We start from the raw sequence: 15,612 nt of genomic DNA, 5'->3' as shown, positions 1-15,612 counted from the left end.
TGTCCAGACACAAACACACGCACACTGAGGACAGAATGAAGCCAGTTGGAAGACTAGAAAAAATACTTTTATTGTGGTAATCATGCAGGACACCAACAGGAAGTAGTAACACGGCACGTGGTCTACATCAGCTGCTCACCACACCATCGATCCTTTAAGTTAAAAAAACAAACAAACAAGCCAATCAGGAGGCAGCGCGGGCTCCAAGAGGCTTCTGATTGGACGTGACCCTGGAGTCTTTACTTCCTTATAAGGACATCAAAGCCTTGGTGAGAAACCGTGAGAATGGTGGCAGTGAACGACATGGCGTGCCCCCCCCCCCAGAGCCCATGCTACGTTGTCAGCCAATTTGGGGAAAATACAAATAAAATAAATAAAAAATCTCGATGAGTTGGCAGTTATTTCCTTGACTTTGACTGACAGGTGAGACTCCTCCTCCTCATGATGTCATCAAGTCAGGAACAGGAAGTAGATGGGGAAAAAGAAAGCCGCGCCTCCACTTGTGACAGCGCTGACTGAACGGAGACTTCTGATTGGCCGGCTGCTGCTGAGGTGGGATCCCATGACCACGGTCCCGAGTCAGGATCGATCGTTTGAGTGACGTCATCGCACAGACGTCAAAAACCGTCAGCGACTTCCCATTGGTCGGCTGCAGTCCCGTCCCGACCAATCAGGATCAATCTGGTCTGATCGCCCGTCTCAAATGGACATTTTTGTTTTTTGTTGACGTGTTCCGGAAGCTTTGGTAAAGAAACCTCTCGCCGCCTGAGCCCGAAGACCACCTGCGACGTTAGCGTCAGGATTGGACGACAAACGGCCGATTGGCGAGATGGGGGAGGCGGGGGGAGGGGCTTTAGAGTCATGCGGACCGATGATGTCATCGCTCAGCCGCCCGTGGCGGCGGCCATTTGGCGCGGACACCCCTGCGGCCGCCCTACACGTAAACCCTGGCGAGGGCGTCTGCTCCGGCCGAGGCGATGTAGGCCTTGGAGGGGTGAAAGGTCACGTCATAGATGGCCTCGTCGCTCTTCTTGCGGTGCGCCGTGATCTCCTGCACGCACGTCTTGAAGTCCAGATTCCACAAGCGCAGCGAGCAGTCGTGACCTGTAACCGTGGCAACGGCAGCCGTCAAGTCACATCAAGCCACGCCCACTTTGAAAGAGAGCGACGGCCGCACTTACTTCCTGACATCAAGTAGATCCCGTTGGGATCCACCGCCAGGCTGGTGACGGCGTCCAGGTGGGCCACCATGGCGTGGATCACCTTACCTGCAAACAGGTGGATTGGATTGCCTGACACGAGACGCGAGACGAGAGAGACGAGAGTTGCTTACCTGACTTGTTGTCGAAGAACTTGATGTTTCTGTCCTCGTGCGCCGTGACGGTGACAGCCAGCGTGGGATGGCTCACCACCTTGTAGATGTGATGGCCGCCGGGACGGCCTGCGCGCCACAACAACGGCTTGCGTCACATCATCAATGATGATTCATTTCAAATCATTCAATTTGATCAGCATTTTGAAGGACGTAAAAAAAAACTTTTTAAATGCAACTTAAAACTAATTTAACGCCCACTTGTACTGTTTATTTAAATTAATCGTAAATTAATTGCATGTTATATTTGTTCTAAATGGACAATAAAAGGGCTGTCAGTCATATTAATCATAATTAATTAATAATGACATAAAAAATGAATAATTAATCTCACAATTAATCATAAATTATAGCTATTCAATTACAATTTAAATGATTACAAAATCAGCATAATCGTAACTTTTGACTTGCTTACATTAAACATTTGCACCTTTCTTAAATTTTAAAATAACAAATGTAATCAATTTTGCTACATCCAAAAGTAATTAGTGTTTTAAAGAAATTGATTTGTCTTAATGTTTTTACATTGAATTTTTTTTTTGCTTTCTACAAAAAACTTTGTTTGAATATTCGTGATAATTTTCCCATTAACAAGAAGTCTTATTAAAATCACAAATATTTGTCATATTTGGACCGACGTGGTTCCGAAATCCAAATGTGGTTTCATGTTTCAGTTGATTGACGTGATTTTATAGGAAGCGATTGATAACTAGGTGGCATTAGTGTTTCATGCCGAACATAGGTGACAGGAACACATTTGGGGCAATTGCTATTGGAAGATGAAGGACGCCATTTTGATTTTCCGTGAGACAAAGCGGCGTGCTGATGTGACAAATGGCGTTTGGCGCGGGCGGCGTACTTGTTTGGCTCTGGCCCTTCAGCACCAGCGTCCTCTGCGACGTCTCCAGGTCGTAGAGCGCCACGTCGCCGCTGTCGAACGCCGCCGCCATGTGGGCGGGGTCGCAGCCGTTGAAGTCCACCGACGTGGGGATGCCGTGCTCTACGCGCACACAAATCCGTGATGGCGTGCGGGGGTGGGGGGTTATTTGGCGGCGTGCGCGGCTGACCGACCTGCGGCGGCGCTGAAAGTGCTGATGCAGGGCTCCTCCTCGCGAGGGTTCCACAGCTTGACCGTCCCGTCGGCCGAGCAGGACAGGAGGCGGTCCTTGATGCCGCTGTAGGCCAAAGCCCACACGGCGTCCGTGTGCCCCGTCCACGTCCCGGCCAGCGTGCTGCCGTCTGACGACCACAAAACATGCTCACATTGAAAACCAAATATATATATACTTTTTTAAATTGGTAATACTGAAGGAAAACGAGATGTTTACAAGTTAACTGATGTTGTAAAAATGAAAAGAAACAACAGCCTTGCCAACTGAGGCAATCGTTATAGCACTGAAAAGAGTGTGAAACGTTGAGTACTAGATTTGCGTTGGGGTCATTTTCTGCCACCAGGTGGCATTAGTGTTTCATCTTGGACATGGGTGACAGGAACAGTACATTTTTTATTTCAATTTGAGAGCAATTCTATTGTTTACATCAATTGTATTTTCATTTTCGATGGCTGGCAATTTCATGCCTTTTTTTTTTAAGCTAAATCCATTTCATGACTTTTTAACTGAAAATGTTAAACCTTATTTTTCCCTTATTTGATCTTTGCTTACATTTCAATGAAAAAGAAAAGTTTGAAATTGGTTGTGAAATTTTTAAAAAGGGCCGATATTTGGCATGTCGACCAATGCCGATAATCCACCTGGATGATAATCGGTCTACTTCTCAGTAGGGCTGGGTATCGATTCTTATTTGCTCGGTCGATTCGATTTCGATTCACGTCTTCCATAAATGTAAGGAAATACTTTCAAATTCACGTTACCAGTACATTTCAAGAAAACAGTCAAGAAGAAAAAAATTATTATGAGGAAAAAAAGAGATATTTAAATAATTGATTCATGGTTTTATTATTCGATATTAGGTTAAAAAAGGTTTGAATTGAAAAGGAAGATTTGAATTCCGTCAAATTTGAGTGGCGGCAGAAGCGCACTCGCTTGCGCACGCACGCGTACCATAGGTGTCGTAGGGGTCCACGTTGGAGCTGGGAACGTTCCACCACTGGATGGTGGCGTCCACGCCGCCGCTGAAGCACTGCTCGCCGCCGGACGTGACGGCCAGCGACAGCACGGGGCCGCTAGAGGGACACACGGCACGTTTAGGCAGGAAAGTGGCGGCCACGCGCACCCGGCGCCATACGTACACGTGAGCTCGGAACGTGTAGACCGGCTCCACGTCCAACGAGGCACTTCTGCAAACAAAACAAAGTCCCATGACACGCCACAACCCATCGGGATGTTCTGCCGTGCGTATGTTGGATGTCAAATGCAACATTTGATTGATTTTGTCACAAAAAGATGCTCGAAATATGTCAGAAAACATGAAATCATGTTTCGTGGAATCAAACTCCAATTAGTGTCGTAAACTTGGGTCAGGGTTTTAAAATAGAATTTCAAAATGGCGCTGGGGTTTCAAATGACTTGGGTTAACCCTAACGCACGATCATGCCGCGACTTGATGTTTGATGTTACGTTTCGAGTCAAGCAAAACAAACGACGCCCTGAAAGTGAATTTGATTCCGTCAAACGTCGGATCGTCACGTCAATCGGAAAGTGACATTTTTTGGGCTTCCCGTGACGTCCGCAGACGTTTGACAGGAAGATGGCTGCTGAAATGTCGTTTGGCGCCCGCCGGTACTTTTTGGCGGCGACGGTCTTGGTGAGATTCCACATCTTGAGCGTGTGGTCCTCGGACACGGTGAGCAGGCACGGCTCCACCGGGTGGAAGGCGAGCGCCCGCACGCCGTCAAAGTGGCTGCGCAGCGTGTACTTGGGGTTCCACGTCTTCCGGAATGACGACTCCTGATTGGACGCCAGCTGTGCGGGGGGAGGAGTCCGTCAGCCGGGCGGCGGCGCGATATGTATTTGCACTTTGTTACTCGCTACTCACGTCGTAACTGAAGTCCACGTCGTCGTTGGTGACGGTGAGGTCGGCCAGATCGCCCAATCCTAGCATGCTCTCGAGGACGTGGTCGGCTCCGCCCATCAGGAAGTTCTTCCCCCCGCCGGGCGCGAACGGCAGCGGCTCGGCTACGCAAGACGAGAGAGAGCGGGCTGCCGTTAGCGCCGGCGGCCTATTGATGGAGGGGGGGAGACGCCCGCTGAGCTCACCCCACTCGGTCCCGTCGCCGGAGCTGCGAGCCTCGCCGGCGCCTTCGCCGTCCTCCGCCGTCACCAGGAAGTCAAACTCCTTCAGCGCCTCCTCCGTGTCGGCGTCGTCCTCCTCCGACGCCAGGCCCTCGTTGCCCACCTGGCCACCATCGGCCGGGTGCGACACAATCAACAAGATGGACAAGAGGAAGAGGAGAAGGTCAACAGGAGGAACGATGAAGATGGGGAAGAGGATGATGAAGAGAGGAGAAGGAGGATGAAGATGAAGAGGATGAAGAGCGGTCAACCTTGTTTTTGTGTTTTCGGTGATGTTTGATGTCATCGCTAATGTCATCCATCAGCTCGCCATCGTCATCGTCATCTTCGTCGCTGTCGTCGGCGTTTTCTAGGAAGTTGAACGTCTCCAGGACGTCAGCCGGACTCCTGCACGCACGCACACACATGAAGCGCCTCTCGTGGCGGCGGCGGCGTTGCCACGGTTACCGTTTGGCATCCTTGCAGGCGTCGTTGCCGTTGATGAGCTGCTGCAGGTTCTTCTTCTCCACCGAGCCGTTGTGATCCGACGCGGACAAGCCCAGCAGCGAGCGGACCCGCTGCGTGCGCACGTCCAAGATGGTGTCCGTGTAGCCCACTTCCTGGAGGTACCTAGGCACACGCACACGCGCGTTAAGCGCCTGCCGCGGCCAACTGACGATGTCACCAAAGACGTCATCGTACTGTCTCAGGAGCTGCCTTCCTTGTTTCCACGTCAGCTGGCTGTTGGCGGGAAGCGCCGACACTTCAGAGTCTTTGGCGTCTGGAATGCACGCACGCACAGTTTACATTGGGAGGCGAGGCAACGTAACCACGGCAACCAGAAAGCGAGGGGGCGGGGCAGAGTGACGTCACCTGACTCAAAGCTGGGCATCTTCAAGTCGCCTTGATTCAACTCGGTTCCGTATTTCAACTTGTGATACTTGGCCCTGCGGAACGCCAACACACACGCACACACACTTACACCCTGCTGCAATGCTAACCAGGCTAATGACGCGCTGGCACGCACACACCTCTCTTGCTTGAGAGCGTACTCCAACATCTTGATTCTTCTGACCAGGTCATTCTTCAAGTTCTCCTGACCTTTCCTCTCACCCTGGAGGAACGCTATCCTCGCCTGAAACAAACACACACACATCAGTGTGACAGCAGCTGCTCCTGAAAGACGACACTAATGGCGGTTATTTATAAACACACACACACACACACACACGGGCGCCCATAGCAACAGGTGGATCGAGAGGCAAAGCAGAAGTGTGCCGGTTGCCGCGGCGACGGGGAAAACAGCCACATGGTGCGAGCGCCATGCTGCCGCTGTCGCACGTGTCCCCGCTGTCCAATTAACGAGACCATTTTTCACGTGGCGGTTCCACCCACTCGGCGCGCTCTTCGGATAGGTTCCTCCATTAATCGTTTGAGCTCACGACTCAACTGCACAGTCCAATATATAAATATGTTGAAGTGCACTGAATTTGTCAATTATTCCCAACACGGGCTGTTAGTTGACTCCGTTAGCGGTATTAGCTGTAATTCGATTAATCGATTATTTAATGCTAGACTAGACTATTTAAAAATCATATAGGGATTGGGGAGGTGAAAATGATGAATTAATCAATCAATTGTTCCATCATTCCATCCTCAAAATATAAGGAATTTTAGGAAACTTTAGTCCCTAGTCCCCTAAAAGAATAAATCAAGAATTTATTATGAAGGCAGCCCTTACGTTGTTTTGTTTTTTTAAAACGATATTATCAACGCATCCCTGAATCCAAAACGTAACAATTGGCTTCTATGAAAGTAACATTTGAAACCTCCATTCATAATTCATAATAAGAACGTGTGTAGTGACGCTATGCATGTCATACAGGCCCAGCTGGTGCTCGGTTAGCGGCTAGGCTAGGCTAGGCTAGGCTAGCTCCGAGCTAGCGTGACGAACCAAAACGGTTTCGCATGTACACATTCGCGGACATTCCGCCACAATATCGCGCCTCATTGTTAAGAAATCAAACTTTGGTCCGCGGCGACGACGCCGAGACGTCACAAGTTGAATTATTTGACACATTTTGTGATGAGTGTTGGGACGTGACGTCAAGCTAAAAGCTAACACGGCTAATCTCCGGCGGAGCGCTTAAGATAACGGTAACCCAGCGTGTAGCAATTTAGCTTGGGTTCAGCCCTCAAGCCAATTAAGAAAATGGTCGAAAATCTTTTTAATTTCAATTGATGGTCGCAGTGTGATATTAAACGTGGATGTGTACAGTTGTTGTTTTTACATGGTGCCGTTCGGTTCAAGTCGACACTTGTTATTCACGACCTGCCCGTCACCCGACTGCTTTATATATACAATAAATAGCAAACGTCCAATTGATTTAGAAGACATCCTAATGTTTTCTGTGTATTTACAAATGCTAATTAAATGGTCGGCCTACTTTGTGAGAGTTGTCACATTAGTAAGAGTGCTGTCACTGCTATTATTAGTTCATGATGTTGACATGACCTCCCTTGAGTGGACGTCAACGGCGACCCGGCCGACCAGTGGTCGCGTCTACCGGCCGTCCGTCCGTCCGTCCCAGCGAGGCTCACCTGCAGCTCGGCCCGCTCCACCTCCCAGTGTGCCCGCTCCATCTCGAAGCGGGCCCACTCGTGCTGGATGTAGTGCAGGATACCTGGGATGGTGTACTGCTGCTGGGGCCGCGGCAAGTCGTCGGTCTGCTGCGGCCCCAACACCATCCCTCCTCCGCCGCCGATTACCGGGTGAGCTCCTCCGGTCCCCCCCTGCTGCTGCTGCTGCTGCTGCTGCTGCTGCTGCTGCTGCTGCTGCTGCTGCTGCTGCTGCTGCTGCTGCTGCTGCTGCTGTTGCTGCTGCTGGGGCGGCGGAGGTCCGGCGGCGGCGGCGGCTCCTCCGCCGCCGGGGTGCTCTTCCATGTCGGACTTGTTGGAAAGTGTCCACCAAGAGAAGGAAAGTCCCCGCTGCGTATCCGAGTAGATCCCTTGAGTCCACCCCGGCTCAGCTCGCTGGCCCCCCGGAGGACTGTGGTTTGGTTTGGTTCGGCGAGTGCGGCTGCTGACGGAGCTGCTGACGGAGCGGAGCTAACCGGCCGCCATTACTGAGCGATCTCACAGCAGAGAGGAGCCAACCGCGGTGCATGCTGGGAACGGAACGGACCTCCGCGGCCGCCGAGCTGCGTTCTGTGACATGAGGAAAAATCAGACATCACAGTGTCTACCACCTTCAACAAGAATACTGAAATTGTCCGTTTGTCTGCTTATTTTTGTTTTAATTACATTTTAACTGTTACTATTTTCCCTGCAGATTATTGTGTATTGTTAATGTTGTCCCTTTTGTTTAGATCTTTCACGTTTGTTAATTATTATTGGGGTGAGAGCGAGCTCACCGTACGACGATGAACACGAAGATTTACTACCATTTTGATACCCTGAACGTACCGTAATGAGATTTAGCTTTGCATGCTCTGAAGCTTCGCCGTGTTGTGTTACCAAAATATTCAACATTTTAACGGAGTCATTTACTCTATAATTGATCCTGATACTTAGTACAAACTATCGAATGTCTTTATTTTAGAACACCACAAAAGGAACTCGAAGAAAGCCGTTTTGGGACCAAGTTGACGAAGCTTATGCAGCTGCTAAGATAGCAACTCACCGTAAGTTGACATTATTGGTGGAATTAACTGACGAAAGTGTTATTAAATACTATTAATGATTATTAGTTATGCATTGCACTGAAAAAAAAGGGACGCAATCGTTTTATCACGTCATTGTCCGTCTCACCTGATGCTTTTTATTGAAACTCTTTTTAAGCTCGAGTAATATTTGCAAAAGTAGAACTTAATGATTTTGAAGGGTGTCGTGTATAAAAAAAATAATAATTTAAGAAAAACCTTCACCCAAAACTCTCACAACGTCACTTCCGGTTTGATGTCGTCAGGTGACGTTACGGTAAATGTCAGAAGGCGTCAGCCAGTCAACGTGAAGCATGATCACCTTCGTCCTGATGGTGAACCGCCAGGGTCAGACCCGACTGTGGCGGTACTACCAGCCCGTCAACACGAGTGGCCGGACGGCGCTGGAGGCCAACGTCGTCCGCGCCTGCCTGAGCCGCAACAGAGATCAGGTGACCCTCACAACACTTCCTGTCCACCATGTGCAGTCAGTTGACGCCAAATCACCTTCAATAGATGCTATAGTCAGGTGACACCAATTCACTTCTTGTCCACAATCAAGTCCTGTCCTGCAGACAGCTGATGCTAAATCACTGCTTAACTGCAGCGAAACTGCTGTGAGTCCGTAAGATGCTCTGCATTCTTGCAAAGGCTGAAGAATAGAAGCCTGGGATTAGTGTTAACGTGTCTGTCTACATGTGTTGCGGCACCTTTAGTGTTTGATGCTCACAGTTTTAGCATGTCAGTGGCGTCTTGCATTTTTTGTTTTTCCCGAGGCAAATCTGAAGTTGCTCGTTTAAATACGCATCTTTAAAAAAAGACAGATTTTTAAGAGGTAAAAAGATGGATTGAATAGGATTTGGCATTCATTAACACTTCTCAAAAATTACATTTTTTTAGTAGTAAACTTTTCTAGATGATTATTTTTTGCGCCGATTCCAAATCCGTCCTCAATTTCTCTCTCTCGATCACATCAGGTTTTCATTATATCGCTGGTGTGAGACAGGAGCCTCCTATGTTTATATCTTTTTTTACACAAATGTGTTATTTTTACAAAGCAGAGTCTTAAGTGTTGAAGGGGCTTGCTGTCTTTCATTATTTCGTGTTAGTTCTGGTGTGTTCTTCAATGTCATTGCTATAAATGACATCCATCCCAAAGAAAGTCGACATTTTTGAAAGCAGTGTTTTCAAAAGACACGTAAAGCCATCTCAGATGAAAATTGCTGTTGACCGGTGTAAGGTTTAAGCAAAAACTAGGCCAAAATACTTCCTGTTTTTGCTCTTATTCCAAATTTAGCAGTAACTTCTGGATGCAGAGCGCAGTTGGAGGCGTGCCTCAACGTCGGGTGGACCTTAAACGCTTGACTTTGCCCACACGGATTTTTGACCTCCAAGCGCCTTCTTTCTTTCTTTGTTGTTAAACCGAACCCAACCGCAGAATGATTACAGTCTGTTTTGAACACTTTATTGATCAACAAACATTAAAAACGGAGCGAAACCCTAATACGAACCTCAACTGTCCAGGGATGCGCTATCTGCTGGGGACATGTAGTACTGCACTTTGGCCTCTTCCTCAAACCGTTTAGTTAGCTCCGCCCCGGCTGACTCAGGCTTGAGTGTTTGTAATTTTCTATGTCCCATAATATGTTTAAAAATAATAATTTATGTCATAAGACTGCGCATCATTGAATCTGCAAATTATTGGGAAAACAATGGTTTAAACCATTTTGAAAAATCCGTGTGGGCGGAGTCAAACGTTTAAGTCCACCCGACGTGGCGGTACGCCTCGAACTGCACTCCGTATCCATGGCTACTTGAAATTTAGTGCCCCCCAAAAAATGGTGGTGCCATCTAGTGGTCAACTGTGGAATTACAACCAAAACAAAGAGGCGGCAGAATAAAACAAAGTTGTGAATGTTTGAACACGGCCGTCTTTCTCAGTGTTCCTTTGTGGAGTACAAAGACTTGAAAGTGGTTTTCCGCCAGTATGCCGCCCTCTACATCGCCGTGGGCGTCACCGATGACGAGGTGGGTCACCTTCAACTTCACGCGTTGCCACCATTGACTCGTTCTCACACGTGTTAGCCTAGCTTAGCACGAGGACTGATGACTTTTTTCCCACCTCCCGCAGAACGAGCTGTCCATCTACGAGCTGGTCCAGAACTTTGTGGAGGTTCTTGACAAATACTTCAACCGCGTGGTGAGTTGCAAAAGATGACATCATACCTGAAGGTGGCGCTCTTGTTTCCCACAAACTGTTTTTGTGTCCCCTAAACAGAGTGAACTGGATGTATCCTTTCTCGTCAGTGGCACAAAAACGTGCAAAAAAAAATCTTTTGGTGTTCCTTGATTGTCTGGCGTGGCAGATCATGTTCAACCTGGACCGGGTTCACATCATCCTGGACGAGATGATCCAGAACGGGCGCATTGTGGAGACCAACAAGAGCAACATTCTGGCGCCACTTAACGCCCTGGACAAGATGGCCGACGGCTGACGCAAAAGAAGACGCTTTTGTTTTTCTCCCTCATCGTACGCACGTCAACATCCGCGCGTTGCGTTTTCCTATCGTTGCTTTGCAAATGTTTCATTCTTTAGTTGTTCCATCTATGCCAATGTCATATATTGACAAATGGGAAGCAAAAGGCACAATTAACTTATTCAGATGACAAACATTTCACATTCTGTGCTAAACTTGCAAGCATTTGGAGACGAGACGAGATCATTTTCACACATTTTTCTGTTAAACATCTTTCTTTCTTTTTTTTAAGTGTATTTAATAAATTACAATGGCTGATGTATTCTCATTCTTTTTTTTTTTTAATGCCATGTGTACATGATTTAGTTTGTAAAAATGTTATGGTTGTTTTTCAATGGAGGTCATTTGTGGACCTAAAGTAGGTATAATGCGCATAAAAGTATCAATCGTTTGGTTTTGTTGGTCATTTCCAAGAACAGCTTGGATGTCTGCGTAAGCAAATGGAGCGCACCTTCGCCGCAATGGCCACATCCTCCACTTGAGTTTCAAAGGAAGGAGCGCTCCATTCTTGACAATTCAATTGTCAGGTCAAGCTCATTTTAAAGTCTTTCAATGTAAAAGACATAAAAACAATTCAGAAGAGGACCAATGAAGCTTCTTGTTACTTTGCAAACATTTTAATGATTTTTCTTTTCAGAGCAAACACATTTTTGAAAATATCTGTTTAGCTCAAACTGCAACTTGAGTTAAATAAATGTTTATAATATACAAAGAAAATACAGGATTTTTTTTTCCGTTTCCCCTCGCACATGAACGAACAAACAAATGAAAGAACGGACAACCAGTGTTTGTGTCTCAGGGAAGAACCACGCACGCACGCACAAAGCAATAAAACGCTAAAAACAAAAAGCCAAGAAACCAAAAAGTGGTCGCAGGACAAGACGCGCATACACACACACAGTGGGAAGGCGGGGACGACCGTGGGAAAACGGCGCCCCCTAGTGGGGGTGATGGGGTCATGCGGGTCTTCAGTTGAGGTGGAAGCCCTTCTCCATGGTGGCGGCCAGCAGACGTTCCCTCATGATGTCCTCGGACGAGTACTCGGGAAGCTTCAGGTAGTGGACGCACGTGTTGACCGACGGGTAGCTGGAGTCGGTCGCGTCCACCTGAGGGCGGGCGGGGTCATTATAGTTTTAGAATTTTCATTTTTGTTAGCTTCTTTTTTTTTTTTTTTGGTTTTTTACATTTAGTTGTAATTACTTTTCAGGGTTGTTTTGTTAGTTTTAGTTATTAAAAAGAAAAAAAAAAAAAGCTTTATTTTCAGTATTGGTTTTCGGTTTGTTTTTGTTTTTTAATGTGTATTACTTGTGTGCAAAAGGTGGCAGGTCCAGGTCCAGAACGTAAAAAACCCTGTCACAGCTAAACAAGCACCATGGGAGCTAGCTAGCTAGCTAGCACCTGAGGTTAAAGCCAAACTGTGGCAGGTTTTCACTTTCTGGACCCGGATTTGCCACCTCTGCTTGTGTGCAATATTTATTAAACACCGTGGTCAAAGGAACAAAGAAACTATTTTCTTACCTACCTTCGCCATCTGGAGGCTTTTCTATTGGCAGCTGCGAGCTGACGTCACTTTCAAACGTCCTTATTTCAGTTAAACAAATCTACTTAAATCATCCCTAAAGGCTCATGCATTAAATGACTTGCCAAAGACTAAAACGAAAACATAAAATGTAGTTTGAGTTAGGTTTCTTACTTTCTTTTTTTCTTTAAAGCATTTTGTTATGTATTTTATTTCGTCAACAACATCGTTTTGAATGTTCATTTTTTCGTTCACTTTTGTCAACTAAAATAACCTTGACCTGAGGGTCACGCCCACGTCGAGTTCCCGGCACCCACGCCCCCGCATTTGTTTTCCTTACCTTCCTGACGATGGTGAGGCGGGGGTGCAGGTTGGCCAGGCCTCCGGGGGGCAGCGTGGAGCAGCCGGTGGTGAACTGCAGGAAGGCTTTCCTCTCGTCTGACGACATCCCGCACAGGACTCGCACGAAGCGCAGGAAGCCCGCGCTGAAGGCCGCACAAAAGCGTCACAACCGGAGCCCAGAAATGAGCGAGGGAGGGGAAGTTGATGGGAGTGGGCCCGACCTGTCTCTGGTGTAGCCCAGCTTTGGCTCAGTGTAGTTGATGATGTCATCAGAAGTCCACGAAGGCGATTGGTTGCCGCACAGGATCATCTGAACTTCTTTGTGGCTGAACGAGCTCAACTTCTCCATGGGGAAGACGCAGTTGAAGCCCTCTGATGGAACAAACCACAACACCAGCAAATAACTAACTCATGACGCAACATTTGTTGACATGAACAAACATTTTGAACCTGTGCTACCTTTAACGTAACCATCCGCTGTCATCTTAAGGATCATCTGTAGCTCAAAATTAATAGTGCGAGGAGGTAGTTCAAAAAGTGTGTGTACCTCTGAAGGCCTCCATCTGTTTCTGTATGCCCGTGTGCATGCAGAAGTCAAACATCAACTCCACGTAGTCCTCAGCATTCTCCATGGTCACCATCTACACACACGCGCGCACACACACACACACGCACAGTTATTGTGATGGTCAGCGTTACCACGGAAACCAGGAAGCCAGCGTCTTTACCTCGTCATCGCCGTTGGGTTTGAGGTCCACGGCGGAGAAGCCGTGAACTTTGGAAGAAGGACAGAACTGGAAGTTCAACCTGCGAGTTAGGGCACAATAGTCAGCTAGCTTAATGCTAACACACAATGGGAACCGCCAATGACGGGCTAACAAAACAAGCTTGAATGTCAGCAACAAATGTTTTGAAAACAAAAAACGGACAATACAATAATCCTCCCAGGCATGTATTATTTATCCTCTGAGAAGAACAAGTCGTATTAATGCAGCTTACCGTCATGTAAATTTGTACGTTTTGTGTACTGCCTCCTGGTGGCCAAGACACGCAACACCAGAAGGAGCAGCGCAACGACCAGTCAATGAACACGCGTGAAAAACACAAGCTCAAAATTCTTCAATTGCGATCAAATACGAAACGGGATGTAAAGCAACACTACAAAAACGGTTTTGAAAGTGGTCAGAAATGGCAAAAGGTTCGTACTCACCCGAGGTCTTCGATGCCGATGGGGGGTCCGGAGCCCAGTGGGTTCCGGAGCATCAGATCCTGCAGTCGCGTGTTCTTCTCGTCCTCGGACAAAACTTTACTGGTCAGGATTTGACGCCTTTTCACCGCCAGCTCCTTGACCTCCTTCAGGAATCTGGCCCTGTGATTGGTTAACAGAAGCAAGTTGTCGTCTTACACGATTGCGCAACACCGCCGCATACGCTAATCAAAAGTACATGAAAAACAAGTTGATTTCGTGCCGTCATTTCAGGCGGCACAAAAAAATCAAACAAGAGCCGACGAAGCACAAGTGCGGACACCGACACTTCTTTCTGCAACAATTCATTACAAAGGGGCTAAAAGTGGATTCATCTCCATTGTTTTTACAATTAATCAAGGAATTTGATTTTTTTTCTCTCTCGCAATTTTCATCCCTTTATTAAAAAGCACAACATTATTTCAAATAGACAGCGCTAAAAAGGCACACATTTGGATTCAGTTGCCGGTTGTGTTCGTCATCAATCATCAAAAATGCTAACAACTGTTTTCCAGTGCAAATTTCAATTTTAAATACAAGAATTTGATCAATCCATTCTTAAAATAGTTGATGTTATTTTCCCCTCTAAAAAGCCCCAAAACAAACAAACTGGTCACCTGTGCGGGTTGACCAGCTGGAAGTCGTCCCAGGTGAGGATGCCGTGGTACCAGGCGGGCGGTTTGGGCTTGGGCGGGTCCATGATGAACTCAGACTTGGAGTCGTCGTCGAAGCTCCCCACGGAGAAGGTCTCCTGGCTCTCCTCCGTAGACGCCTCGGAGCGCACGTCCGAGAAGTGCTGCGGCGGGCGCTCCGGGTCGGTGCCCTGCGGCGCGTAGAGCAGCTTGCTCATGTTGGACTTGATGTCGCCCATGCAGAGCAGCTTAAAGAAGGGCCGCGAGACGGGCAGGTCCACCAGCCGGTTGTCTTGGATGCACTTGGCCAGGAAGACGCCCAAGAAGCGGAAGAGCTTGCTGATGCGCTCCAGCTCCTCCCTGTCCTGCGGGAACGGTGCCGGAAAGAGGCCGCACGAACGCTGCACGTAGAAGCCCGGCGGCTTCAGGCCGCCGCCCAGGTCCACCTGATGACCAAAGATAGCTTAGCGTTAGCGTCGTGGGGCTGACGCGGCCGCAAATCAAAGAGTCTATATATGCCGGGGACATTCGCTAACAGTTGGTGTGCGACAGTGTGTGAGATAGTCAAAAAGTGTGAAACACCAAGAGTGAAAGCTAGTTTATGTGAGAGCAAATGAGACTGGACAGGACGAACCAGTGTTCGAGAGAGCATGAGTATGTGTTGGGAGAGAGCACATGAATGTGTGTGCGCGTGATAGAGAGCATGGGTGTGATAGCGAGAGAGGGCAAGAGAGTGCATCAGTGTGTGAGAGCATGAGTGTGCAAGATTGAGCGAGCTTGAGTGTGAGCGTGAGAGAGAACGCCTTAATGAGATCATGCGTGTGCGAGTGAGATGTGAAAGTGAACGCGAGGCGTGAGAGTGAGCTAGCGACCTGTCTGGACTCGTCGTCGGGGAAGTCGTCGTCGCACAGCCAGATTCCCAAGGAGGTGGTCTGGAACTCGGCCGCCACCAGCGCGTAGAACTCCAAGGTGGGACCCAGACCGGTGCCCTCCTCGCCCTGGAACTCCACCTGGACATCGCGCGCACACG

At 48.1% G+C, this 15,612-nt stretch overlaps 3 protein-coding genes across 4 annotated transcripts in view; 1 reads left to right on the top strand and 2 right to left on the bottom strand.

Moving 5' to 3' along the window:
- Positions 1-45: 45 nt before the first annotated feature.
- strn3 (striatin, calmodulin binding protein 3) lies at positions 46-7,766 on the bottom strand. Its single transcript, XM_086094569.1, has 16 exons — positions 7,207-7,766; positions 5,637-5,740; positions 5,479-5,552; positions 5,308-5,386; positions 5,074-5,235; positions 4,878-5,013; positions 4,591-4,729; positions 4,370-4,509; positions 4,118-4,296; positions 3,624-3,671; positions 3,436-3,557; positions 2,444-2,611; positions 2,232-2,372; positions 1,334-1,441; positions 1,182-1,268; positions 46-1,104 (listed from the first exon to the last, which is right to left on the bottom strand). Exons 1-16 carry the CDS (start codon positions 7,546-7,548, stop codon positions 935-937), a joined length of 2,199 nt encoding a protein of 732 aa, XP_085950695.1. The 5' UTR covers positions 7,549-7,766; the 3' UTR covers positions 46-934.
- A 251-nt stretch (positions 7,767-8,017) lies between these two features.
- ap4s1 (adaptor related protein complex 4 subunit sigma 1) lies at positions 8,018-11,105 on the top strand. The gene is made up of 6 exons (XM_086094570.1): positions 8,018-8,288; positions 8,573-8,758; positions 10,248-10,334; positions 10,438-10,506; positions 10,585-10,596; positions 10,673-11,105. The coding sequence occupies exons 2-6, from the start codon at positions 8,621-8,623 to the stop codon at positions 10,799-10,801; spliced, it is 435 nt and encodes a 144-aa protein (XP_085950696.1). The 5' UTR covers positions 8,018-8,288; positions 8,573-8,620; the 3' UTR covers positions 10,802-11,105.
- Positions 11,106-11,438: 333 nt separating this feature from the next.
- The window catches only part of hectd1 (HECT domain containing 1), a 28,056-nt gene continuing 23,882 nt past the window's right edge, over positions 11,439-15,612 (bottom strand). For both annotated transcript variants that reach the window (XM_086094560.1, XM_086094561.1), the window contains exons 36-43: positions 15,455-15,592; positions 14,568-15,028; positions 13,915-14,073; positions 13,433-13,511; positions 13,252-13,345; positions 12,926-13,076; positions 12,703-12,847; positions 11,439-11,949 (exon numbers count right to left, since the gene is read on the bottom strand). In XM_086094560.1, coding sequence (XP_085950686.1) covers positions 11,812-11,949; positions 12,703-12,847; positions 12,926-13,076; positions 13,252-13,345; positions 13,433-13,511; positions 13,915-14,073; positions 14,568-15,028; positions 15,455-15,592 — 1,365 coding nt within the window. In that variant the 3' untranslated portion in view covers positions 11,439-11,811. The remainder of the gene's footprint in view (positions 11,950-12,702; positions 12,848-12,925; positions 13,077-13,251; positions 13,346-13,432; positions 13,512-13,914; positions 14,074-14,567; positions 15,029-15,454; positions 15,593-15,612) is intronic.

The sequence above is a fragment of the Leptonotus elevatus genome, chromosome 14 (genome assembly GCF_054856555.1).
Source record: "Leptonotus elevatus isolate MCC_2025b chromosome 14, RoL_Lele_1.0, whole genome shotgun sequence".
Taxonomy (NCBI): Eukaryota; Metazoa; Chordata; class Actinopteri; order Syngnathiformes; family Syngnathidae; genus Leptonotus; species Leptonotus elevatus.
This window is presented reverse-complemented; position numbering and strand designations above follow the sequence as displayed.

What these genes read in the sequence shown, in the direction of transcription:
- strn3 (XM_086094569.1), bottom strand. Translation starts at nt 7,548, where the DNA reads ATGGAAGAGCACCCCGGCGGCGGAGGAGCCGCCGCCGCCGCCGGACCT. An exon ending in TGGAGCGGGCCGAGCTGCAG is followed by an intron (nt 5,741 to 7,206) that starts GTGAGCCTCGCT and finishes TGTTTGTTTCAG; the next exon opens with GCGAGGATAGCGTTCCTCCA. An exon ending in GATGCCCAGCTTTGAGTCAG is followed by an intron (nt 5,387 to 5,478) that starts GTGACGTCACTC and finishes CGTGCATTCCAG; the next exon opens with ACGCCAAAGACTCTGAAGTG.
- ap4s1 (XM_086094570.1), top strand. Translation starts at nt 8,621, where the DNA reads ATGATCACCTTCGTCCTGATGGTGAACCGCCAGGGTCAGACCCGACTG. An exon ending in TGAGCCGCAACAGAGATCAG is followed by an intron (nt 8,759 to 10,247) that starts GTGACCCTCACA and finishes CGTCTTTCTCAG; the next exon opens with TGTTCCTTTGTGGAGTACAA. An exon ending in TGGGCGTCACCGATGACGAG is followed by an intron (nt 10,335 to 10,437) that starts GTGGGTCACCTT and finishes CACCTCCCGCAG; the next exon opens with AACGAGCTGTCCATCTACGA.